Source organism: Chlorocebus sabaeus, chromosome 8, assembly GCF_047675955.1.
Source record: "Chlorocebus sabaeus isolate Y175 chromosome 8, mChlSab1.0.hap1, whole genome shotgun sequence".
In the NCBI taxonomy this organism is placed as follows: domain Eukaryota; kingdom Metazoa; phylum Chordata; class Mammalia; order Primates; family Cercopithecidae; genus Chlorocebus; species Chlorocebus sabaeus.
The window spans coordinates 93,856,035-93,883,385 of NC_132911.1; the positions used below are offsets into that span (position 1 = coordinate 93,856,035).

Below are 27,351 nucleotides of genomic sequence, written 5' to 3' on the forward strand. Positions count from 1 at the left end.
TCAGTTGGGCAGAAAACTTCAAATATTTGGAAATTTTGAGATTTCTTTGTAAATTTTAATGTTAGAGACACCCCTCAATTCAACGAAGTATCCAGTAGTTCACTGAGTCACATTTATGTTTGTTTAGATTCCTTAGACCATAATAATTTCATCCTGCATTTCCACCTGGATCCATCATGGATTGCATCCAGCTGACATTTTGAAGAAAAAAACAAATACAAGAGATTAAGGTTATTTTCTTCTTTCTTTATTCTTAGTAGTTAAGCTCAGTCTAATGGCAGTGCTTCCATTTACACGCTAAAGGCAAAGCCAATCTCCCACTCAACATCATTTGATGAATTTTAGTTTTTGGCAGATCTTGTTTCTGTTTGTTCTTGAGGGAAACATTATAGTTCACATTTTTTTTGTTATTTTTATGAATTCAGAAAATAAGTGTTGTATTTATAGAACGGGGACATTCAAGCTGACCCAGAACGATCATTAACTCCTAGGCAGTAACTGTAAATTTCACATGGACACATCTCTCATAGCTCCCTGTTTCACAATCAAAGAAATCTAAAATCACCAACTGTTACATGTCAACTATAACCAGTATAGGATATTCTAGCTACAAATATGTGAAACTGTGACTTAGATGTGTGTTAAAGAATGTTTTAGAATCTTCTTGCTAGATAAGATAAATGATTACGTTAGCATTTCTTTTCAGATGTTATTTTTTAAACTCATTTGAAACTATTTGCAGATAGAAATAGAACTATTTTGAATGCTGATCTCAATATGAAATATAGAATCCACAGAATACACAAAAGTATTGATGATATGACATTCAATAATCAGGATGCTATGAATTTTACATTAAAATTTAATTATGTAGTAAAAAATAGAGTTGTTATAGCTAGAAAAAAATATTTTCAGAGGCAGCAGATACCCTTGGTGGAAATGAACAGTTCTACATAGAAAGAAAATCCAGGAAGTATGCAAACTAGACACCAGGATACGCAGTATATTAGATTTAATCAGAGATTACACAGAATATGACATGAAACAGCAGTTGACTAGAATAATTATTATCTGCAACACGTGAAAACAGTTTAGAAAATGGATTTAGGTCATATTTTCTGAGAGTAGGCTTGTTGGAAATACAGGCATAGAATCAGACAGATTTATGTGTCATCTGGTGCTCCCTTCCCTTGTTACCGTATCAACTTGAACTGATAGTTTTGTATGGATCCAAGCAGTAGACATGCTGTTGATTGGTAAACTAAATCTGTAATGAGACTGTTAACTTCATAAAGCCACAATTAACTATTTATTTATATTTTAGATGCAAAAGCACATTCTTCCTAATAGTTGGAAATAAGCTTAGAAATATTTTGTGGGACAGTTCTATGATTGTCTAAAATAAGAATATTTGGCTTGTCATACATAATTCCATTATTCAGTGACAAATGTGCATTTGCACATCAGAGACTAGAATTTTAGAAATTAATCCTGGTGGAATTTTTAGGGAAATCTTGTTCAACTATATTTATGAAAGCAAGAATATGTTATTTTTTTAAATTGGGTGTACTGACTGGCCTAAGCATAGACTTTCTTCTTTTCAATCATATGGTTACAAAAACTGTGTATTACAAACAGTATAGAAACAAGCTGAAAAGAATGAGCCACACATCCTGGATAATTATCTATATGCAGTTAAATTTACAGATATAAAAGAAAATACAGCCTACTCCCTTATAGTGCACAGTTATTTTTTAGATACAGTGTATCACTAGCAAGTGGTTGCGACCACCAACTCTAGTTATCCCCAGCACAGAGAATAAGAGCAAGATCCGTTCGGTACAGCTTCCCTCCATCCGACAAAGCCATTATGTTCTTCTTGTATGTTGTAATATTATTAATATCCAGCTCCTGGATAAACATAAATGGCATTGTAATCCAGTTAAATATGGAAGTTAATTAACCACTGTCAAATGATAAAATTCGAGATGAAACTACTTGTTACATCAATCCATTAACAAAAGAGCTGGATTAAATTCTTATACAAATGTGAATAATCACAAGGTTGTTTTAAAAATCTATTTATTACAGTTACCCTGATTTAGGCCAGAACCAAATTGAGTTAAGAATTGAATTCTATTTCTGCTCCTCTATAAATTTTTAAAGTAGATTATGTGCAGTTGGTTTTGGATGGATCCATAGAGTCTGCTTAAAGGAGTAAGTGCCATGGTAAGTAAGTTTTACCTGTTTGTTCTTCTCGCACAGATCCTTCAGTAAAGCATCCAGTTCATTTTCATCTATGTATCCATTGCCGTCCTGGGGGAGGAGAAATAAAATATTATACAACCAACTCCATCGACAGTAGTGGGAAATGAAGTAAAATGGAAATAATAGGAATCCTTAGAAAGCCTCCCAACTGCATATTTGGCAGATAATCTGTTATGTCAGACCACCCAAGTTTTTAGCTGCTCCAAAGTTGTAAAATATGCAAGGTATTAGTTACCTCTCATTCAACACCTGACATTTGTAAAAGATCTTGAACTTTTCAAAGTACTTACACATGTAATTCACTTAATGTTAACAATATCATATCTTCTTCTAGGACAAGTGAGGAAACTGAGGGCTGGGGAAGGTATGTGGCTCCATGTCACACCGGGTGGTGGCAGAGTTCTATTAGAGCCCACAGTCCAGGAGTAAACAAATTAGAAGCAAAGGATGTGACCTAGTGACATCACAAATAACCTTTATCTTGCTGGATATTTTCACCTAGCTTAATCATTCAATCCTGCAAAGTGGTGTTATTATTATCTCTTGTTTACAAATGAAAAAATTGAGGCTCACATGAGTTTGGTATCTTGTTCAAAGTCTCAAAGCAGGTAAATCATAGTGTGGGATTCGAATCAGGGGTTTATGTAGTTTGGGCATACCATAATACCTTTCCTATGAAAAGAATGAGTTGGTTGTGTGATTTTCATAATCATTTTTTCCAAATTCTTCTCAAGAATCAAATTATAGATAAGAACACAATTTTAAGGCATCCAAATCGGAAAGAAAGAAGTTAAATCATCCCTGTTTGCAGATATTATTTTTATAGAGAGAAAACCCTAAAGACCTCACAAAAACTGTTGGAACTAATAAACAAATTCCATAAAGTTGTAGGATGCAAAATTGACAATGAAAAATTAGTTATGATGATAAACCATCTGAAATGAAAATTAGAGAACCCCATTTACGATAGCACCAAAAAAATAAAATACTTAGGAATAAAATTAACTGAGATGAAAAACTTATACACTAAAAATAACAAAACACTGGTGAAAGAAGTTAACAGAGACACAAATGGAAGGACATCCTGTGTTTATGGATTGGAAGGCTTAATATTGTTAAAATGTCTATACTACTCAAACACATCTACAGATTCAGTGCAATCACTTCCAAAATCCCAATGGCAATTTTTATAGAAATAAAAACCCCTGGCCAGGCACGGTGGCTCACGCCTGTAATCCCAGCACTTTGGGAGGCCGAGGCGGGTGGATCACGAGGTCAGGAGATCGAGACCATCCTGGCCCACACAGTGAAACCCTGTCTCTACTAAAAATACAAAAATTAGCTGGGTGTGGTGGCAGGCGCCTGTGGTCCCAGCTACTCGGGAGGCTGAGGCAGGAGAATGGCATGAACCCAGGAGGTGGAGCTTGCAGTGAGCCAAGATTGCACCACTGCACTCCAGCCTGGGTGAGAGCAAGACTTCGTCCAAAAAAAGAAATAAATAAAAAAAAGAAATAAAAAACCCCAAAATTCATGTGAAACCAGAAAAGATCCCAAATAGCCAAAAACCATCTTGAGAAAGAAGAACCAACCTGGAGACATCACACTTCTTGATTTCAAAATATGTTTCAAAGCTACAGTGATTAAAACAGTATAGCACTGAAACAAAAATAGAAACAGACTGATGAGCTCTCAGTTTCACATGTTATGGTCAACTGATCTTTGATAAGGGTGCCAAAAACACAAAATGGGACAAGGATAGCTTTTTTCAACAAATGGTGTTAGGTAAACTATACAGCCCCATGCGAAAGAATGAAATTGGACCCTTAGCTTACACTATATAAAAAAATAAATTTAAGATAGATTAAAAACTTAGATTAAAAAAATATATAAGTAAAACTCCTAGAAGCAAACAAACATAAGGAAAGCCTTTATGACATTGTTCTTAGCAGTGATATCGTGGATATGAAACCATAAGCAAAGACAACACAAGCAAAAATACACAAGCGAGACTACATCAAACTAAAAAGCTGCACAGCAAAGGAAACAGCAGAGTGCAAAAACAGCCTACAGAATACAGAAATATTTGTAAACCACATCCCAAAAAGGGTTAATTTCCAAAATTTATAAAGAACGCCTATAACTCAATAGCAAAAAATGAATAATCCAATTTAAAAAATGGGTTAATGAGTAGACACTTACCCAAAGAAGATATATAAATGGCCAACAGGTAAATGAAAAAATGCTTAACATCACTAATCAAGAGAAATAAAAATTAAACTAACAGTAAGATATCTCCTCACACCTGTTAGAATGGCCATTATCAAAAATATAAAAGACAAGTGTTAGTGAGAATGAAGAAAAATTGGAACTCTTGTGTACATTGGCGGGAATGCAAAAATGGTGCATCCACTATGAAAAACAGTGTGGAGAGTCCTCAAAAAATTAAAAATAGAACTGCATATGATCAATCTCAGCACAAGACAAATACTGCATGATGCCACTTGTATGAGGTATCTAAAATATTCACACTCATAAAATAGAATGTTATTGCCAGGGCTGGGGGGAGGAGAAATGAGGAGTTACTAATCAATAGGCATAAAGTCTTAATTATATAAGATTAATAAATTCTAAAGATCTGCTGTCAAAATTGTCTCTATAGTTTACGGTACTGTATTTTATACTTAAAAATTTGTTAAGAGGATAGATCTTATATATTAAGAGGTCTTACTGCAATAAAAGAGAAAGGAAAAAAGTAACAAACTTTTACCTGATCATACAGCTCAAAAGCCTTATTGAACTCTTTCCCACACATTTTGATTCCCTAAAGACAGAGAAGAGAGTAAATGTTAAAATGTTATTACTATGTTTCTGTATGTTTCCCTTGACAAGTCTCCCACAGTCTAGCTTTTCAAGGAAAAATTATTTAAGGTAATAAAAAGTTAAGTACCTGGAATTTAAGAAGAAAATTCTCCTGCACTGGTAGTAACCTTTTGAGAGAAAAACGTTATATTAATATATTACATTTTTTGAAAAGGATCCACTTATGACATTTTTCATGGTTCCTAAACTCACCTGGCCATCTCAGTTAATTCCAGCTTCCCATCATTATTTGAATCAAATAGTTTCAGCTGAAAGACAGAATGCCATTATTCTAGCTATTTGAGGAATAATTTATTGCATGAAGGAAATGAACTTCAAAATAAAGCTGTTTGAGTTATCAACTACTTGTATATATATAGTAAAATTTTAAAAACTCACGTTTTTAAAACTTTCAATGCAAATTTCCAATTCTGTAATGTGTCAATTGCTAGAGTTTATCAGAATAATATAGCATAGTCAAAAAGAGAAATAGTGGTTTTAGCTATGTTTCTAGAATACTGTCACTTTTTTATTGCAAATATGTTTATATGTGTATCAAGATGTGGGAGGGATGGTGTCTGACAGTTTTTGCACTTCTGGAGTGTCTCCAATAAGAAAATAAATATTTATTTCACCCTTTTAGAGCATAGAATAGCACAAACAGAAGCAGAAAACAGATAACAAATAAATCCTTAGAGAATATAATTTTTGAATAATTTTGAATTGTTTTATTTTCTGTTGGGCATTAGAAACTCCATAAAGCTCTCCAACTCTCCATTGCACTTATGTATACATCATTCATAAAGACACATCCAGATGTAAATACTCATACCCGTATTTGGGAAGCTTTCATCTTTTTAGACAGTAGCAACTATTGCTATAATATGTTATACCAAAGTAGTATATATGAATTACATTAAATATATAAAATGTGTATACTAAATGAACATTAAATATGTGAAAAATTAGCATTATTTTTGTTTTAAAAGAACAGAATGTGTCCAGTGCTATAATGGATACAGATTTAGTGACATCTTTTTAAGGAGGAAAGGAAGGGCATTCTATGGTTTGAGATGTTCTAAGAATCTTTTGTAGGAGGCAGATTTTTTCAGCGTCCCATGCTGACAAAACATTTTATAATCCATTGACCATAAATTCTGATATTGTCACACTATCAAGATGCTGGACAGCTCAATCACTTAGTTTTGTGCCCATGGAGAAATATTTCCCAACATATATATTTAAATTTTAATTAGCTCTTGATTAATTTGCTTCCTGGATTTGAACTGGTTTATGACATTTAATCAGATATGTCAGGCCAATCCAACAGAGGAAAACTCCCATCTGAGTGGGTTTTGAAAGGCTGCTTCATTGTACCTGGAAAGGAGCCTTTCTTTAAATAGGCATCCCTTAAGATTGGAACAAAATAGAAAATTGATAAATGTAGGTTATTGTCCATTACCCAAAAGTTATTCAGAGCTTAGACCTGCTGATTGTGACACATAGCAAGATACCCTCCTCCATTTGTTTGCTAATGCTATTGTAAGTGGAGATATAATGAGGTTTTAAAGATGACCATGAAAACCTTTTTGGTTGTTTTGAAACTAAAGCTTAGCTCCACTTTATAATAAATAATACTAGTTGGTGAATAAGGCAATAGTAAAGTTCTAGTAGTTCCCCACTCCAACCCAGATAAAAGTAAGCTGAGATGCTGAAAGCAAACCTCAGTTACATCAAGTATAATCAAACCCTTTATTAGATTGTTTCTCAGAGTAATTAAAAAGTCTAACTCCTTCTTCAATCTAATATAACAGTAGCTTTTATAGTATAGAGCTATGTTTATGGTTTATTGATTTAAACCCATGGAGTAAGAATTCATAGTACTGAAAACATGTATAAATATATGTATCTCCTGGTAATCCAAATTCTATGATGAGTCAAAATGAGCAAACTTCGTCCAATAGAAACCAACTAACTTCATAGACATTGGTTTATTTTATCTGGAACCTTATTTATTTGCTTTTTTTTTTTTTCTCTCTCAAACAGTAGGTGCCTATGTTTAAAGCAGTTTTCTTGGCTCTATTATCAACATTCTATAATTGATCTTAGTCATCACTGTTTAGCATAGCATTAGCCTCAGGGCATATTTAGATTTCCTTATTCAAAGCACCAATACAAAACCCCAAAACAACAAAAATCAAAAGAAAGAAGGAGACCCATTTTAAGTTGCTTAATTAATAAAGTAACTAGACAGTGCTTTAAACTCTTAACAAAGTGTGATTTCCCAAACTATGATAAAAATGGATTTAGGACCTCTATAATAAGTGAGTTTTTGGTGATATAATTTACAAATATAGTGTACCTTATATATGTGTAAGTTATATAATTTAGTGATATAATTACACTGGCTTTGGAAGAAAAACAAGTCATCTTTTGATAGATAAAAATTACATAGCTCTACAATGAAGAAAATGCTCGTATGTTGAGTCTTAAAGCCAATGCCTGCAGAACTCAAAATGACAAGATGTAAGCATCCCTAAGTATTTCACTTTTCAAATGAAATGACACGTATATGCATATGATGCCCACACCACCGTTTATTTATTTCATCCTTTGTAGCCTTGGGAGTTAGCAAGAACATCATACTACTTCATGAGCTCTTGGGTACAATCTTTTCAAGATCAGTCTTACCATTAGGTCTGTATACTCGGCTAATTTTGTATCATCAACAGTCTTGTTTGCTTTTTCTAGTAGGTCCTTTAGAAAGTTCTGTTAAAACAAAGAACACTTAGATTAATTTCATTAATAATATATCATCTACTTTCATTTCAGAATGCCTTGGAACAGGACATACCAGAAATGCCAAGAAAGGCTCTTTTTGAGGGTAGAAGCAGGTGAGTAGAGGGACTTATAATAGAAGAAAGACTAAACCAGGTGGTCCTCCTGGCATTCCAACAACGACTCTACCTTTGACAGGAATAATACCTGCTTTTTACTGAGACTTGATTGGTCATTGTCTGTGCATTACCATGATTTTATGATTTCAGTTTATCTGAATAAAACCTTTTAAAACCAGCCAACTCAATGAATGTATTTCTTCTTGCTGATATCTTCACAAATACTCATGGGATTGTTCTGCAAGAAACACAAGGGCCTTTATACCTTTGGAATATGTGTGAAAAAATATCAGTAAACCTGGTAGAGATCTATTTCTAATTTCAAATCCATTTTCTGCCCCCCAGGCTGTATTTACACATCAGTTTATAGCCAGCACGATGCTTGTTTCTCCAGAGGGCCGGTTGGATAGTTTTTGGCTTGATGCAGTCCAAAGCGCTTTGGTTAAAATGCTTCCACTGACTATTTAAATTAACAAAATTGGCCACAGATGATGTCATTGAATCTTTGAAAGATATATGAATCATATTAAAATAGAGATTAATGTGGGAAGATGGAAAAAAAGATGATTATTATCTTGACAGCTGGAGCTTAGGAGTGAATTTTTTTTTTTTTTAACAGAAACGTAAATCAAATAAAAGCTTTACAAAGATTTGCCGTATAAGTGACAGTGTAAGCACTTAAGCATATAATAGTCATTCATTTTGTTTAGTGCTATTCATTCGTAACTCCTTTATTTTCTCAGAAAATGAATTAACGCAATTAGGAAAAACTAGGCAGATACTGTGCCCAGATATTATTGAAGGATTAGATTTCCACGATTCAGCAATGACTTATCTCCCTCCTAAATGTTCCAGTTCTGGGCTGATTTGATGTCACCTTTTTAAAGGAAAGACACTCTTCTTAGTTTGACAAATTTTTTTACATCAAATATTCCACTTCAAATCCAAAGTGAAGCATGGAAAACTCAAAGTTATCTGTTGGGGTTGAATTTTATTTTTGAGCCTTATGGGGCTTTTGTCAGAGATTAATTGGGTTAAAAATCCTCATCAGAGACTAAAATGGTGGTCACAAAAATAGCCTGGGAGAAACCTTGGGACGCAGAGATTCAAAGTCGTGTCTGAGAGCAAGTGATGTTTTACTCCATTATGGATCTTAAAATTAGCTTTCTTGAAAGATCCATTAAAAAAGAATGCCAACTTATCTTCAAAATTCCCCAGGGAAGAGGACTTCTATTTAGAATCTCTTTCAGAGAATAAAATTTAGAACAAAGAAGGAGACTTTTAGAATATTTAGAGGTCAGTATTGGAAATGAGCTAAGGTTTTCATTATGAACTAAAAAGGATCTTTAAAAGAATATTTTTGGTCTAATAAAATAAAAACACAGTAGCTTAACTGTCACCTTGTGGGTTGTTGAGCTGCAAGTTTGTAAAATACATTGTTTTTAGTGACTTCACGTTAAAAACATTTACATTTTCAAGAGGATACAACTGAATATGTTTTAGCCATTTTGCCATGGCCCAGATGTCCCAGTTTCATCTTTAAAATTCTATGCTACTCAAACCATGTTGAACTATGACTAGACCTGTTTGATATTCATATTTCCCCACATAGTGAAAAAGCAGCTCTTAATAAATGAAGTCTGAAAGCATGTAGTGCTGTAGGGGGTGGGAGGGAATCATTCTTAGCATTATCAGATATTCTATGTCCAAATCTAGGTTCTGTTCCTAGGCAGCTGTGTAATCTTGAAAAATCATCAAATCTCTCTGCATTCCAATCTCACTGTTTTTATATTAGGAGTGATAATACCTGCCTTGCATATTTTCCTGTGAGGATTAAATTTTAAAATACATTCCAAGCACCTTGTACTCTGCCTGGCACATAGCAAATATTAACTCACTTATATTTTAGTCACTCTATGTTCTAAAAACAGAAAAAGTAGGGTCTTTAAGATGGAGATGTTTTGGAGTTGGTTTGAGGAAATGAGAAGAATACTTCCATATTCCTGAAAGGCTAGTAAATGGAGTTCATGAATAATACAATTTATTATACGTTGCATGTCACAAAAGCTTTCATGTGCAGAATCTTACTGGAGCTTCACAATAAGCATGAGAGGAAGGATTTATTACCCTCATTTTAAAGATTAAAGAAAATTGGAAAGATGTAGTAATTAATGAGGTAAGATTTGATTTCAGATCTCTGTCTTTTCCTTTATATCCTCCTCTGTGATATCTGAAGTGATAAATTCATTTTCTAAGTTGCAGTTTTTCAAAAGTTTAATTATAGAGGAATTTTTATTTTTTATCATCATTGTTGTTGAGAGATAGTAGGTTGTATGGAATGTCTACAGGCCTTGGAGGCAGACAAGCCTGGATTTGCACATCAAGGCTCTGTCTGATTTCTGTGTGGCCTTCAGTATATCACTTAACTTCTCTCGACTCTTCCTCACTGGGGTAACACAATCTCATTCTTAATTTATGCAAAGATTAAATAAGACATTATGTGTAAAGTAGTTAGCATACAGTAGCTATTCAGTAACTTTTTCTTCTTTCTCTTGTAAGGAAATTTATTTATATATGTTTATTTTGAGAACTAAAACTACAAATTTCAATAAAATGAATGGATTATTCGGCTTATCTATAATTCTATCTGTCTGTCTCATATTTGTGTATGCCACAGAAAATGTTAATTTCTCGTATTACTTTACAGAATTTCAAGAAGCAATTGAAGTTGCTTTTTTGATCTGGTACTTCATTAACAATGTCGAAGAGTAGGTGAAAATGTGACACTGTTCAACATTAGTTTCTTTTGTGGGAGGTTTTTTAAAAAGCTAGGAAACTCTTAGTTCATAATTGCATTTGAAAGGAAAAACTTAGCACAAGTTTTTATTTGCTTACCTTAAGCTCCTCAGTTTCTATGAAGCCACTGTGGTCAGTATCATATTTTCTCCATGTCTGCAAGTAATTTTGGGTAAGGAAAACAAACACATTGTTAATAAAAGGAACAATTTCCTACTTTAAGCAGCTTTCTTAAAGGGGCGGCTTTCTTATACCTTCATGAATTCTTCACAGGACTTCAGCTGCTGGCATCGGAAGAGCAGCAGGAAATTCTCTTCTGTGGGTAATATGTGAGCCAACTGGAAAAGATGTAGAAAGAGAGAAACGTGTTGTAAGTTGCTCAAAAACAAGTCTCTGCCATTACCTGCTGCTTAGTTTCTCTTCAACCTGTTCCCTCACAGGCTAGAAAAGTAGGAGAGGAAAAACACTGGAGTCGGCTTTCCCTTTCTGGTACTTTCCTATGGAGTGCCGTCGATTCTCTAATGCTCCTGTGCCCTTGTGTGCTTGGTTCTTCGGCCAGTGAGGTGGCTGCAGCAAACCTGTGCTCAGGTAGAACTAGCGCGGCCACTTCTTGTCTGCTGGACATTCAGGCAGATTCATCCTGTTGGCTTGAACCCTTCATGTGTTCTATGCCACAGATTAGGGCTCTCTCCTCTCAGGGTACACAGAAAGGCACATGTGGGGGCCATAAATTTCATGTGAAGTGAAAGAAACCATGAGAAACATAAATGTTGGGGAAGGGAGCGAAGGGGTAAAATGCATTCCCAAGCCCGAGGAGAAAGCCTACTGTGAGATACAAGAGAAGATAAACCAAAGACAATTTTAAGGCAATGGAAAAGAAATTCACCAGGAATGGTGGGACATTAAAGAGGAATAGGAAAAGTCAGTTCTCAAATTGTTGCTTTCTACTGAAAGGACATCCATTGCTTGAATCCAGGGCTGGGGTTTATTTTCTGATCTCCACGGCATGCCTCTATGACATTTTCCCTTAGATCTCATTTCATAACTTCAATCCTCCTCTCTTTTTTTTTTTTGGAAGAAAAAAGGATTCCATATCCCATTTTATGACTAATCTATTGCGTGCGGAGAAGGAAGGAGCTGGATTGATGGCCCCACTGCAGATGTGAGATCTATTTCTGGCACAGTAGCTAATTAGCTGTGGTCCCCAGCAACCCCGAGCCATTTCTGGACTTCAGTACCCTCATCACTAAAACAAGGACTTGAAATAGAAGCCAGTGTTTCTTGAATATATTGGGTTCAAAACGCCTTCTGTTGGAAGCACTGCATTTTCACCATTAAAGAAAGAATCTACACACACTATATTTCACCTGATTTCCAAGATTTGATGAATTCCCTAGATCACAGGCCTGGACCCTCATGCATGGATTTTAGGCCAAGAGCCTGTAGTCTAGATTAGCCTTAAAGTCAAAGTCTACCAAATTATAGAAAAGACTATAATAACTTTTTAAAAAATTCATCCTTTTAGATTCATTTAAAAATTAAAAATTAAATATAAAATGCACTATTCTACTTTATATGCAAGGAATCTCATTTTTATTTGGCTGTGTATGCCCTTTAGCTTATCTTATTTTTAGATTTTTGAAATAATATTTCAAATTAAAACCACTTGGTTTATAGGCACTACACGTGTGGGTGAGACTAAGGGAAAGGGTCAAACCTCATATCAACATGTTAAATATGACCTAGTCATAAAACATTTTCTTATTTATTTATTTATCTATTTTGAGACAGAGTCTCACTCTGTTGCCCAGGCTGGAGTGCAGGGGTGCGATCTCGGCTCACTGCAAGTTCTGCCTCCTGGGTTCACACCATTCTCCCACCTCAGCCTCCTGAGTAGCTGGGACTACAGGCGCCCACCACCATGCCCGGCTAATTTTTTGTATTTTTAGTAGAGACGGGGTTTCACCATTCACGGGATGGTCTCGAACTCCTGACCTCGTGATCCACCTGCCTCGGCCTCCCAAAGTGCTAGGATTACAGGCGTGAGCCACCACACTCAGCCTTCTTATTTATTTTTAAAGGAAGGTCACTAGTGTGGATAGATGATGATATATCTAAAAAGTAAAAATCAGGGTTTATAATCTGCCAGTACTTTTAAAAAAATGTAATTAGCTTTTGGTACACAAACACATTTGCATCATTGCAGTGTGTGTGTGTGTGTGTGTGTGTGTGTGTGTTATCCAGGTCCCTTATTAAGTGCAGGACATACTTCTGTGACCTTTGCATTCTTTCAATTCCTTTGAATACTTGAATCAGAAAATTCTATATCTCAGAAATAGTGTAATTTAATTCTATTCAAAGACCAAACTTTTCAATTGAGGACGCTAAGGCCCAAAGAAGTTGAATGACTTGACTTGATGATTGGCAGACTGAAAATCACTTTAATTTGGTGATTATTAATAGATTAAGTCAACAACATGCTTATTGAAGACAGTAATAGAATGGTTTGGTTGCTTCTTTGCTCTTGGACTGCAAATAATGAATTTGTTGGTGATTTTTACACGTGACAATAAGACAGTTTGAATATGATAGGCTGTTTCTACTAATTGAAATCTAGGACGCCATTTTCCTTATAAAAATCCCTTTTTTTTCCTCATCTGTAAGTGGGCTTCTAGTGGAAAGTAGATATAAATGATTTTCATTATTAAAGTATCCAGATATCTAGTAAGTTAGACCTAGAATGTAGGTCTCCCCCCAGAGCTAATGGGGAAGAGGAGAAGGGAGGGAGAATGGCAGTGGGTGGGCTCGGGATGTAGAGGGACTCTGGAGGAGGGAAAAGCACCCACACCCCTCCATTCTTTTGTTGAGCCTGGCCTCTTCTATAATACTTCTCTGGAGGGATTCTGAAGAATGTCTTCTTGAGGATTTTAAAGAAGATAGGAAGAGAAGATAAAGTAACCCAAGAAAGAAGAGAGAACAAAGACGGAAGACAATAAAACACATCAAAGAGGAATAAAATATGTCAGAGGCAGACATTTTAAGGGAAGATTGAACAATGGAAATGGATGTTATGTATACATTTTGGAGGGTTCTGCATGATATAGAAGGTCTAGCCACATTTTATTATGGTTTTTCATGAATATAAGTGTTCATTTAGGAAAAAGGAGATAGTTAACACCAACTCATCCTTTATTTATTGGTATGCAACTTGTTACATACTTCTTACAGTTTTTGCGTGACCTTCCTCTAGACCATTAATTTCAAGAGGGCAGGGAATAATACTTTTCTGCATCCCCTGAATGTCCAGCATGGTATCTAGTGTGTTATATGCCTGAAATAAATGCTTCTGGATTGGTTGGTAATTTTACTTTATTAAAAACACCTACTTAAAAGGATTTAGAATTTTTTTTGCTTATTTTCATCATAATTCTCTATTTTATTTGGATTTGTATAATTAATGTGTGTTGCTTTGAACAAAAATGAATAATTTTTCTTTAAATATTTTACATCTCCAAATCCACTGAATACATAAAAACAGAAAAAACAAACGAATGAGCTAGTAAGCAATCACTAAATGTAAAATTAGGGAAATTGCCATCTTTGTTTCAACATAAAAGTTCATGTAACTCACATAAAGTTTAGAGGTCTCCTAAATGTCAGATACAGAGATAGTAAAAATGGTCTTCATGTCTACTATAAATGTGTATTTCTTGCCCATACTGCTTTGGTCCTATTCTTAAATTATTTAAAAAATGCAGATTATGTCTATGTGCAACATATTCAATCTGTTTTAATTTCACTGAACTGTTGTTACACTCAACATGATACCATCCTATTTTATAAATGTTAGAAACGAGTCTTAAGCATATAAAAGATTATTATGTATATATAGGATGTGGCTATAGTGAATGTAAAGAAATCTTTCTTAAGACACGTTTCACAATGTGGTGGTCCTGTGTTGCCTCTCAGTTTTTCTGTCAATGTGTATGAATCAATATTCAAGTTTCAGGGCTGGGCACAGTAATTCTCCAGTTGTAGCCTTTATGACCATGTCTACAAGGTGCCAAAGGTCTTTCATATCGGAGGTGTCAAGCAGAGTTGCTTTATTCTCAGATATGCTAAGTCACTGTTGTTTATAGAAGTACCCAATACTACTTATTCCAGTATTTTTGGTGATTCCATAATCTTTGGGCTGCCTGCCTGCTCTTTTATGAACTCCCAAAACTTTTTTTATGAGTTGGAGAAGAGAGTGAAGAATATCAAGGGGTTGAGTGGAAGGCAGGTAGCTATGGAAGTAAGTAGAATCCCTCAGAGCTTCATTTCTGAGAACTGGTTGCCTGTCATCAAGAGTAGGAAAAAAAACCCAACAACTTTCTACTTGCTTGTCTCCCCTACTAGTCTACATGCTCCTTGATGATGGGGTCTGTGTCTTATTTACTGTTTCTTTGGCCAGCAACTGCACAAATTGTAGTAAATATTTTATTGAAGCAATACAGAAAGGCAATTAACTATTTGTCTAGCATCAGGATAGGCTGTAAATAAATGGAGGTAAAGTTCCTTTGGAGATAATTGCAATAATTTATTACTGAGCTGTGAATAGGGGTTGGGGTGGACATTGTGATATGCTACCTAGAACTCCCTTCAAGTGCTGGGCGTGTTGCTGCAGCCTCACCTGTGAGGCCCCATTGAAAGAACACCTGGGCTGAAGAGAGCTGTGTCCCCAAGGAGGTGGCATCCTGTGACTGATCAACATGGGGATATAAAGGCCCAACCGTCTCACTCAAAACTAGAGACATTCCTGAAGGGTCATCCCAGCTTCAGAACTCACTGTAGGGTCAGCTGATGTCCCCGTTGAGACTGTGACACAGCCCAGCTTCTCCCTCTGCCCAGATCTATTCTCTTCACTTCCGTCCCAGGGATATTGATCCCAAGAGCACTTCCTAATAAACCTGCTCATTGCTACTCTTCCACTCAGATCTGCTTCCCAGGGAACTCTACCCATAACAGGGGTCTTTATCTCTTTTATTTCTAGCATAATACAGAGCCTTTGCCTGATGTTTTGGAGTAAGTTGAAATCTCTTGCTGTGGTTCATTTGGCTACTAAATACTAGGCACTGTGCTGGTGACCACAGTCACCACTAGTGAGAACCGTATAGGGAGGCAGATACTTTCAAAGAGCTTTTCCCCTGACAATTTCAAAGTGGGAGATAAAAACAACAATAAAGCTAAGTACCAGTTGTGAGGAGAGTGTACATGAAAGGCAACTTCATTAGTGATATAAATTATATCACAGTGCATATGAGGCAGAATTCCTAACTTTTAAAGACAATCATGGTATGTTAACATTCTTGAACATGTATTAGACAAGCATTCAATTCTTTTTTCACTTGAGAACAAAAAAAAATGTTTTCCCTAGCCAGTGAGAAGTGAATCCAGAAAATTTGAAAGGTAAATAACTTTATCAAAAATGTAAAGCTCTTTCAGTTTAATAATTTGAATTTGACAAATGATATAATAAGTGGGGGGAAAGGCTTAGCATTCAGAAGATGGGGTCGATTTTGTAGTAAGTTATTTTTATATGTAACAATAACTGCAAATACATTTGTTGAGTTTTTATAGTGTGCCAGGGTCGATCTATTTGTTCAACATGTATTATTTGATACTGATGATCATAACAACCTTATGAAGTTAATACATTGTCATTCCTGTTCACTGCCAAGGAAACAGAGGCTCAAAAAGGGTAAATGGCCTGCTCTCACGTAGATTGTAGTTGGAGCCAGATTTGAAGGCAGAGTCTGACTTTCTTGGCTTTGAGACTCTGTCCCTTACCTTCATCACCCTCCATTAAAATCCTCAATCAAAAAAGTATTCCTAATAAATCATTTAGAAAAATATATGCAGAGGGAATTTTAAAATCAGATTTCATTGTCAGTCATTTCCCAAAATTCTGTGGTGGAAAAGTAGTCTTCCATGAAAAAGTATATTCACTATGGCTAAACTCACAGGCTCAAATCCCACTGCAGATGAAAAGAGGGAAAGGTTGGAGAACATCTTGCTTCCCTGGGAGGGTTGTTATAGTTTTAGGATTAAAATAGCTTTTAGGTGCATTTTTCAGTGGATGCACTGACCTGGACGGATAGAAACAGTAAGAATGGAGAGGATGGTGGGTTCTCACACATTGCCAAAAAGATGAGGTGAAAAACTTGTAGATTTGACATCCACTTAAGAGAAATACCTATATTTCATGTGAACACCAGAGAAGAAAGCTCTATTATCTGCTAAATCATTCAGTCTTCCTTTTTTTAAATTATTTTAATCAGCTTTCTTTGCAGTAGAGTTATTAGTCTGAATAAATTTGGAACATTTTTTGACCGTCACATTTTTTGTTAAATTATCTCAGAATTTCGATGCTCCTGTCTTGAGTTTGTGGTAACAATCTCTTTATTTCTAAACTGTATTTGTGTGAATTTTTAAATCTATTTTAAGGCAAGAAATTAGAAAGTTAAGAAAGAAACATATTGGTTTCTAGGTAGCAAATGCGTGTTGTTAGAAAGTGTCAGTTAACTTTATCAGGTCAGAACTTTGAAAGTTAACCATTACATTTTCTAATCTTTTGAATGACATCTTTCAGGTACAAACCAATTTGACCTATTCCATCAGGGAAGCAGACCACTGCATGAGTATAATTTGGTTTACTTTGATTAGATTTTGATGAGTTTGTGAGTATAACTATTAAGTGAGCATAACATTTAAGTAAATCCATCTCCCTTTCCCTTTGAACACCAAAGTTAATGTGTGCTTGATGTCAGTAGGTAGGTTATCATAAATTATAGAAAACATAGGATTTTGCATTCCTTTATAGCTGGCTAGAATGTTTATGTTCTATATTATTTATAGGATTTCTAAGCAAGTGATGTATGTCAAATAGGAAAAAGAAAGGATGAACTTCATTTAATACAGCTTTCTGGTTACACTAGAGAGCAAAATATAAGTTCAGACATTTCCTACTCTCCCTCTCCCCATTTCGTACATGTAACCTGTAACTTTTAATTTCTATTTCCCAAATATTTTCAGAATTTCTCTTTTCTTCACTCTTAACCATCACAGAGTGAACCGACATGCATGTGAACTATTGAAGCAATCTCCTATTTTTCCTCCCATTCTCCAATTCTCTTCTCTCAACCTAATGCCCTCTTCCAGATCCCTTACTCCTATGTCTTGGCTGATAACTGAGGTTAATGAAAAGAGTTCTAAAATCAGAGTGAGATCTAAGTCTGTATATAGACTTTGTCACTCCCTGCAAGTGGGACCTTGGATACATTATTCGACCTTTTCGGGCTTTAGTTTCTTCATCTTTAAAATGAGGAATGTTGACTAGTTCTTCCCAAGAGTCCCATCTAGCAAACATTTCCATGTCCTGGAACACTAAAACCTTCCAATCAGTTTACATATATCTCATTTGTCTCCCTTTAAATTATTTCTTCTTCAGCTGATCAAAAGTTCTGCTGAAATCATGTTTCGAGGGCTTTGCCCAAATAACTTCTCTGCAGAACACTTTCTGCATCCCTATCCAACCCGGCTAAACTTAGAAACTTGCCATAAGTAATCAACCAACTGAAGCTTGAAAACTTTTCCTTTTAATGCAGAAAATGTACAGATTATTTATTATTTAAAAAAAGGCAGAATAGTTTGGGGGAACATGTCTGGGTTCTGACTATTCTACCATTTATTTCTTACTTTTTCTGTGACCTTAGGCAAATTCTATTGAAGCTTCACATTCCACAACTATAAAATATATCTTCATTTTATATTTAAATTTACTTAATTTTCTTGTTATGAGAATCAAATGAGATAACATATTTGAAAACACTTTGTCAATTTTATTTTATACAAATGTGAATTCTTTTATTTTTATTGCTATAAAAGCTTCTCACTTCTGTATTTCAGACTTCATTGCCTTCTCCATCCTCTTCTGTTATGTATATTTCTATATCTTTCCTTACACAGAAAGCCTTTTATTTCCTGTAACAGTTTCTTATCTAAAACTTCTGAGGAAATTTCCTTCATTAAACCTCTAGGACAATGCATCTGCTAAACGGCCTCTAACCTCTCATTCAAAATAAAGCTTAAATAATAAGTCACAATGATTAGACTGTATCACATAAAGTAAAACCTGGATTCAAAACATCCTCATCCATTTTATCCTTTTAAAAATGTAAAATCCATGTGAATCAGACCAATGCTTTTTACTGCACAATCTAGTATCACTGAAGAAATGAAATTGAATAAATAGCTGAGTCCATTGGAGTCCTTCAAGGTGAAGTATGTTAAATGTAAGGTGACAGGCTTTCCTTTACTAGGATTATAAAGTATGTCAAACTCTAAAAGAGCCAATTCGTAATTTCGCTGATGTCATATTTCCAAACTAGTTTTGAATAATTAGAGTACCTCATCTCATTTATGTTTAATTTAAAAGTTATTTTCTTATCCTTGATGGTTTCATATCTTGATTAGTTGGCCTATATGTCAATCTGTAAGTCCCATTACTATTATCTATTTATATAGTAATGAGTTACACATAGGTAAAGGGGAAAGTATGTACTCCAGGGAAAAATTTTAATTACAAAGATAATAATAGTGTGTCCTCTCTTAACTCTATTTGTATCAGCTGTTTAAAAATAAGTGTATTTCATATTGGCATCACAAGTGTCCTATAATATCAATTATTTGAAAACCAGGTTATTTCTCTGAATCAAAGGTAAATTATTACTAAATGTTGTTGAGAGCCAGAATACTTCACAATCTAATACACTGAGAAACACTATATAAATAACATAATTATGTTATGAGTTGGCATACTTTAAATTACGACCTTATTAATTTTTCAGGACAAAGGCTTCCACCCAATTTCTCTAACAGGCTGCTGAGATAAAGAAAGAGGCTAAGACACCACAGGCTGGAAACGTAGACAGCTCTTTCACAAATCTGAGAATGCAGAAGAATTGATGCATAATCAGTTTTGCTTCCTTGATTCACAGACAAAAATAAGTTGCCCTTAATAGGAAAAGTCAGTGTGAAAGGATAAAATTTGACACCCACAGTTCTAACTTTCAGAGACTCACACGAAATCTGTACCTATAACAGATCATAAAACATTCACTCACTCTAGTTAAATTCTTCCGTTTTTACTAAGGCCAATTGTCAAACAGGATGCAGCTTTTTGCCATGAAAAACAAGGACTGTAAATATTTCACAGGGACTACAAACATTTTATTTTATATTTTAAAAGTCAAGTCTACGCTGTTAAGTGGTAAGAAATACTGATGGACCATATGCTTAGATACTGCACTGAAGTGAGGCTGGGTAATGGAATGTGATTGATAGTCATCTAGAAGTCAGGGACTTGTTCCTCTAACTGCACCTGTGCCAGCAGACAGCTGTATGACCAGAGGCAAACCATTTTATTTCTCCAGGGTCTCAATTTTGTAATATATGAAATTTAGGCCCTGGGTTAGGAATACTCTTAGATGTTTTTCATTTGTGAACATTTTTTAACTTTGTACTTCTGAACAGAAGATAATGTATTACTTAGGTAAAATAAACTTCTCTGAATGGGTCTTGCTATATCGTACTTGAATACAATTTCAGAATTGAAACTCATTTATTAAAATTAAATCAGAAAAATGCATAAATTCCTTACCTCTACAATTCCTATTTTCCCATCATCTCTTTGCCCATACTGATCCACAAAAGTCTTCATTTCAGGTGATAACTCCTAAAATTATATAAAAGCAGGTAAGAGGTTTGTAAAAAAAATACCCAGTTATGCTTGTGACGGTGTTAATAACTTACTGCAAAGAAAAACCAAAATTAGAACCATATAGAAATATGCATAATGATTAATTATTCTCATAAAAATTAAAGGCATAACTGATACACAGTATTTGTTAGTTCCAAATGAAAGAGTTATAATCATGTTGATTATTTCTCAATATGATTTATCTTATTATTAATTTTGAGAATATGCTATCCTTTGAAAGTGTAGTCAGAATCATTCCATTCATAACTTTTAGTGAATTTTAACTTAATCATCACTGTCAATATACTTTAAACATTGCTTGCTTCACTAAAGATTATCTCATATTGATACATTATCTTGTCTTACAACATTTTTCTCATTCTAACATAATGTTTTATCTATGGAAAGTAATGTATGTTTTCAATTTGAATAAGCAAAAATTATGAATGTTAAAGAGTAACTCACTTTGTAAGCAAAGATTGTTTTAAGCATAAAAGAGGCATTCATCAATTAAATAAATTTTAAAATTAAACATATTAGAGAGCTATGAACTATAAACTAGTGATCTGAACATAGAACTGGTATTCAGGAGGTTTAATTTTTACCCTTGGGTCTCCAACATAGCCCATTTAAAATAGCCCTGTTGCATTAGCTGAAGCCTATTTAAAATAGGTCAGCCCTTACTAATGTTCTATTCTACGTCCTTGGGAAAGCAAATTAAGGTCTCAGTTTTCATCGTAGCTAACAAGATGGTGGTATTATCTACCACACAAGTTTTCTCTGGGGATAGATAGGTTAATATAATTTAAGGGCTATATTGAGACTAAATATCATTTTTACTAGTATTTACAAAATCTGTTTGGAACCAGTGTAGACATCTTTAGTAGAACTAAGATAATAAGTAATAACAAAGCAATATAATTATATTTTAGTCTTTATAAAACTTACAATGGATAAATTACAATTTGTATTTATTTAATTTTGTTATAGAAACAATTGTAAGAAAATGAAAGTGTCCAACCACGGCAATAGTGGGAATATCAGGTCCTACAATTTTTTTTAATTTTTACATATACCTTAACATAAACAAAAACCAAAGCATCTGTCCTTAAATTTTAAAATGGTGTAATACCACTACTTTAACTAGCAGACTTAACATTTACTTTGTGAAGTTTCTGACAAGTATGTCAAAATCTATTTTTTAAACAGTACAAAAGATATACTCATCATCACCACCAATTAAAAATGTATAAAAATGAGTCCAAATACAAAGACCAAACACTATGTTTAGTATAAAAAGATAGTTTTTGAAAATATATTGCACTGTTATATTTCATTAATGTTATATTCACCTAGTGAAAATTTTGAAATTTCATGTTATTAACATGAAAAGCCAAACAGTGTTTCCATTAATGCAATGAAATTTGTTATCCTATGGCTAGAAATGCAAAAAGCCTGGTTTATAAGGGCAATTTTTGTGTTCTAAAGAAAGAGAAGAAATATATACAAGTAAGTTTAATGAAATGAAGTTGGTAGTATAGTGAAACATGTATCTATTATATGAATCTCTGAATCCAGATCTTGATTTAGATTTTAACTACCCAAATCAAGAAAAATACTCAATTCAGAAAAATCCAGATTGTATTTACATTCCAGAAAAATGGCCAAGAATCAAGGTATTAAGCAACTTGATATAATCCTATAACTATGCTTGTTTAGTATCATTACATTATAGTCTAATAATTTGGAGCTTTGACTATTCGAAAACAGAGAAAAATAATTAAATTCTAAATCTCCAACATGAAGATATTGCTTACAAAAAGGTACAAATATTAAAATCAGAGGAAGAAAAATACATTTTTAAATTTCATGAATAAATTTCCAAACTGAAAATAGATTTCAATATTAAAATTACGTCTGGACAAATTAAAATATAATTATTTAGTTGCCAGAAGCATCTTCCAAGATTTTAATTCTAAATTTTATGGAAAGTAAGACTTTTCCAACCGGATTTTAAAATATGTATTTTTAAATGAGAAAGATAATTGCTTTTATTAGATTAGCCAAAGATACATAGAGCTATAATGACAGTATTGCATAAATTTATTTACATGGCAATATATAAGATCTGGGGAGGGTGAAGAGTATATAAAACATTTTTATGCTATTTTATTCCATTCTATTATACTTTTAGATTATATAATGTTAAATCTGGGTAAAACAATCCCTAGAGCACAATCTGGTTTAAAATCAATTTGATCAATGATTTTTGTAACTGATAGTTTTGTAATGCATTATAACACATTTAGAACCCTCTGGGATTCTTTTGAATATGCTATACAGAGATGTATATTACACAATTTTCAATTTAGATAGGGCAAAAAGATAGTTCTATTATTAAATTTTATATATATCACTCAATATTACAGGTGGTGATCTGCTATATAATATATACATCATTGGTAGTGTAAAATCTCTTTCTAAACATAGTCAAGAAGGCCAAAGACCATTAACGTGTAACTCATTCCAATTCAACACGGCCTTCTGAAAGACAGTGTTACATAAACCTCAATAGAGTAGTACAATTTTTAACCCATTTTCCTCTGGACAACCATCTCATCTATGTTTAAAAGCTGATTATATTTTATATTTGTGCTGACAACATACTTTCTTAACAGGTTAATCTATGCCCAAAGGGAGTCATTTATAATTAATACGAATTGTCATTTGTTTAATTAACTAATGGCTTAAATAACAAACATAGCCATTTTCAAAGCACCATCAATTGCTGCCCATCAGAGTATCACTTTGCTTTTTTTTACAATACATGAAATTCTTAAAATTGTTTTACCTTTTACTTCTCTACCTTTTGGGTTTCTTGCTTTCAACAGAAATGAAGACCTTTTCTTGCTAAATTCTTGCTCATTGTTAGGTTGCAAGTTGGGCAACTTTCCCTTAGTGAGGACAAGATGTTTTCTCATCTCCCCAACGACATCAACATCACAACAATAATTGGTGATAGAGTAAGAGATCCATAATCTGCAGATCTGTTTCTTGACCACCAAGGGGCAGAAAAGCATTTCCACCCCCTTATTTCTCACACAATAAAACAGAAGTTAAAAATTACCTAATCAAACTCAGTGGTAGAAGTGGTGATCCGCTAAAGAATCTCATGCACCCAGTTTCCTTTTAAGACCTATTAAAGCAAGGACTAGTATAGAATATATATATATATATTTAAAACTGCGATTTCAGATGGCAAGGTTTTTCCCTTTAGAAAATCTCTCTCTCTCTGTCTGCCCTTCTCCCTTCTTCCCTCCCTTCTCTGTCCCTCCCTTCCCCCTCTTCCTCTCTCTCTCTCCCCCCCCCCTCCGTGTCTCTCTTTCTCAGTCTGTCTCTTTCCCCTTTCCCCTTTCTCTGTATGCGAATTGGAAAAGTGTTCTTTCTTGCCTTTCGCAGTCAATAAACGTTTACATTACCCAGAAAGAGCTTTACCCTGCTGACTTTTTGTGAAAACACAAGAATGTTTTAATTTGGGGGTTGAAAGTCTTTTTTTTCTTTTTCGCAAACTTGAACCTACCAATCCAGCCTTCTTTCGCGCCTGCTGGAGCTCCTGGATCAAGTTCTGCAGCTCCTTTCCTTCCAGGTAACCACTTCCTGCAAAGACAAAGAGGCACCCTGGTGTCAGATATCTCATTCCGAGTGTCTTCCCCGTTCACTTTCCAAGACAGTTATCTTTCTGGCGACCCGAGAGGCTCCCTCTTGCCTGGACATTGATTAACCAGCAAAGCGTACAGACGCGGCAGCGCTCCCCTCCTGGGGTATCAAACTTTAGATCCACTGAGGAGGACAAAGGAGGATGGTTGGGGTGCTGAGCGCAGCCACAGAAACTTTGGGGGAGCAGTGTCCCCCAATCCCTGCTATCTCTCTCTCCTTCTACCATTACCGTTCCTGGAAAGACAAAAGTTTAAGGTTTTGGGATTACGGTGGAAACAATATAAACTTTCAGGTTGACGGTTTGGCAGCCAGTCGGGAGATAAGAAGATAAGATTAGGCAGAAGGGGGAAGAAGTAAAGAATAGAAAGGAGGGATAATGGGATCAGGAGGCTCAGAAAAGGGCAAAGAATGGGAAGGGGCATGGAAACGGGTCTTGAAACAGTTAAAAAGAGAAGATAATCACCGTCAGCATCGAAATGAAGCCAGATCTCGAAAAACTGTGAGGCTGTGATGAGGGACGATTGCAGGTGGAATTCTGCCATTGTACAGCAGGGTGTGTGTCTGGGTGTGTGAAATGCGTGTGTGTCTGTGTCCGCGCGAGAAGGGGGTAAGCAAAAGCTCAGCGTGTGCGCGAGTCAGTGCTGCGGAGGGAGACCTGGGCGCGGGCGCTGCCGGGCGCTGTCCTCGGTGCTGCTCAGCTCAGCGTTCCTCCAGACTTCTCTCCCTACACCCCGCACCCAGTTCTCAGTATTTATCCCGACGGCCCAAAGCAGGGCCACGCCTCCTCCAGCCTCCCATTCCTCACTCCCCGCCTCTTGCTCTCACCAACCTTCTTCCCCTCCCTTCCAGTTTTCTGCTCGGTTCCCAGGAAAGCTAGTGGAGCGAGAGTTTGGGCTTGTTGGAAGCAGCAGGTGGTGGGAGATCCTTTTCTCGGAGATTGGATGCTGAAAACAGAGGCTCATTTCCCCCTATATCCTCCTAGTCCAGGAAGAATCTTATTCCTGAATATTATAGTAAAACTCTTGTTACCTAGAGAGGTTTTAATGTTCAGATAGAAGGGGAAAGGTGATGACGGGTAGAATCACATAAATGATTATTATATTTATGTGTGATTTCTCCAAGACTTTTCAGTATTTGTTTGGAAAAAAAAAAAAAAAAGCACATGAAAACTTGGCACACATTAGAATAATTTGATTAATGTATACAACGAGTTCAGTGCTATCAATAATAACTCTATTTTGTGCCATCATATCAATGTTTCTTAAGATGGTTTCTATGAACTAACCTTGCCAGTATGGAAAAGCGAGATTATGATTTTCTTTTCAGCATGAAGTAGAATTATAATTGGAAAGTAACATAGTTAAATTATAAAACCTTAAAATCTTAGAGAAGGAAGTCATCTTACAGATACTAGAGTTTACTGCCTTTCAGTTTAGAAAGAGTGAGTAAACTAAAACAAAGAGAAAGGAAGGATCTTACCCAGGTTCATAAGCAAGTACATTAGTGCAACAACCACAGCCCCATTGAGTGGCCTTAACACACATACATCTCCTTCTTTCTATGCCGAGCAACCCCTACTGGAGAATTTTTCAGAAATTGGAAGTCACCATCAGAGCTGGAAAAACTATCTAACTAAATGTATGCTATGTTATGTGTATATATATGTGTAATATGTGTGTGTGTACACACATATGTATATATGTTCTGTATTATATATACATATGTATATGTGTTATGTATTTTAATATAATTAATGATATATTTAGATTATTTCTTATTTGCATAAATACTTCTGGAGTATTTGACTTTGAGTCTTTTGGACCTTGAAGTCCACTAGAAATGTATTCCAAATGTCTAATTACAATTGAACTAAAACAAAATGAAGGAACAAGAGAAAATCTACACATAGCCCATATAAGCTTAAAGTGAATTAAAATGAATTTACCGGCCAGGCGCGATGGCTCACGCCTGTAATCCCAGCACTCCGGGAGGCCGAGGCGGGTGGATCACAAGTTCAGGAGATCCAGACCATCCTGGCCAACATGGTGAAACTCATCTCTACTAAAAATACAAAAATTAGCTGGGCATGGTGGTGGGTGCCTGTAACCCCAGCTACTCGGGAGGCTGAGGCAGGAGAATGACTTGAACCCGGGAGGCGGAGGTTGCAGCGAGCCAAGATCACACCACAGAACTCCAGCCTGGTGACAGAGCAAGACTCTGTCTCAAAAAAAAAAAAAAAAAAAAAGATTTTACCAAGCTCTATATTCTTAACCTTGTGTAATTGAGTTTGGGACCCCTCAGATTTATTTTTTTGAGATTATGGCTCTATCCAGTACTATATTTGTGGAGTTTTTAAATAAGTATCCTTTTCAGAGACCCATCAATTTGTAGCTAGCCTATTTCAATAATCTTCTCAATGAAATCCTCACTTTCATAGTACTTTCCAGTTCATACATTATTTTTACTTCTGAAACCTCATCTGATTCTCACTGATGGTCCTATTGGTCATTATATTAGTGACCAGGGTCGCTGTGTGAAAAATATAGTGTGTGAACTTCGAGACCAGTGCTAGAGAATAAACTTTGAAGAGAGGGTGAGAACGCAGTGACTAAGGAATGACTTGAAGAAGCACTCTGATCATTGCGAGTCTTGACAGAGCTAACAATGCCTAGACTTTGGATACAGTTCTCAGACAAAGAAAAATGCTAGAAAAAGTATGTAGGAATATGGACTGAACAAATTGATGAAAAAAGAGCAACATTTCTACTATTTTAAAAAATAATTAAAATTAATTTTTTTTTCCTAAAAAGAGACCACACACTGTGGTATAAATTCCTAAACATTTTCACCATAATTTGTTTGGTTTTTAGAATTTTATCTTAACTTCCAAAATTATTACAAGACAATTTATAAAAGTTAAAAATATTTATATGAAAGTAATCTTTTTTCTTATTCACTTTCCTGAAGCTATGGCAACTTCCAAATTTCCATTTAGGAATGTATAGGTGTTGTGAC

The 27,351-nt window shown here is 35.0% G+C and overlaps 1 protein-coding gene and 1 long non-coding RNA gene across 3 annotated transcripts; one reads left to right on the plus strand and one right to left on the minus strand.

Moving 5' to 3' along the window:
- Positions 1-995: 995 nt before the first annotated feature.
- Positions 996-25,073, minus strand: CALB1 (calbindin 1). 2 transcript variants are annotated; one of them, XM_008001046.3, is made up of 11 exons: positions 24,800-25,073; positions 24,200-24,276; positions 20,521-20,595; positions 11,075-11,158; positions 10,920-10,976; positions 7,819-7,896; positions 5,341-5,396; positions 5,216-5,255; positions 5,036-5,089; positions 2,245-2,316; positions 996-1,911 (listed from the first exon to the last, which is right to left on the minus strand). In XM_008001046.3, exons 1-11 carry the CDS (start codon positions 24,876-24,878, stop codon positions 1,798-1,800), a joined length of 786 nt encoding a protein of 261 aa, XP_007999237.1. In that variant the 5' UTR covers positions 24,879-25,073; the 3' UTR covers positions 996-1,797. The 2 variants fall into 2 exon arrangements, with proteins under 2 accessions (XP_007999237.1, XP_037856239.1); XM_038000311.2 differs by having other exon boundaries at positions 24,992-25,050.
- Positions 1,918-8,202, plus strand: LOC140712222 (uncharacterized). Its single transcript, XR_012093721.1, has 2 exons — positions 1,918-2,492; positions 7,960-8,202. It is a non-coding gene; the product is annotated as an uncharacterized lncRNA (long non-coding RNA).
- Positions 25,074-27,351: the final 2,278 nt, after the last annotated feature.

What these genes read in the sequence shown, in the direction of transcription:
- CALB1 (XM_008001046.3), bottom strand. Translation starts at nt 24,878, where the DNA reads ATGGCAGAATTCCACCTGCAATCGTCCCTCATCACAGCCTCACAGTTT. An exon ending in CCTGTGAAGAATTCATGAAG is followed by an intron (nt 10,977 to 11,074) that starts GTATAAGAAAGC and finishes AATTACTTGCAG; the next exon opens with ACATGGAGAAAATATGATAC. An exon ending in ATTTTCTTCTTAAATTCCAG is followed by an intron (nt 5,090 to 5,215) that starts GTACTTAACTTT and finishes CTCTGTCTTTAG; the next exon opens with GGAATCAAAATGTGTGGGAA.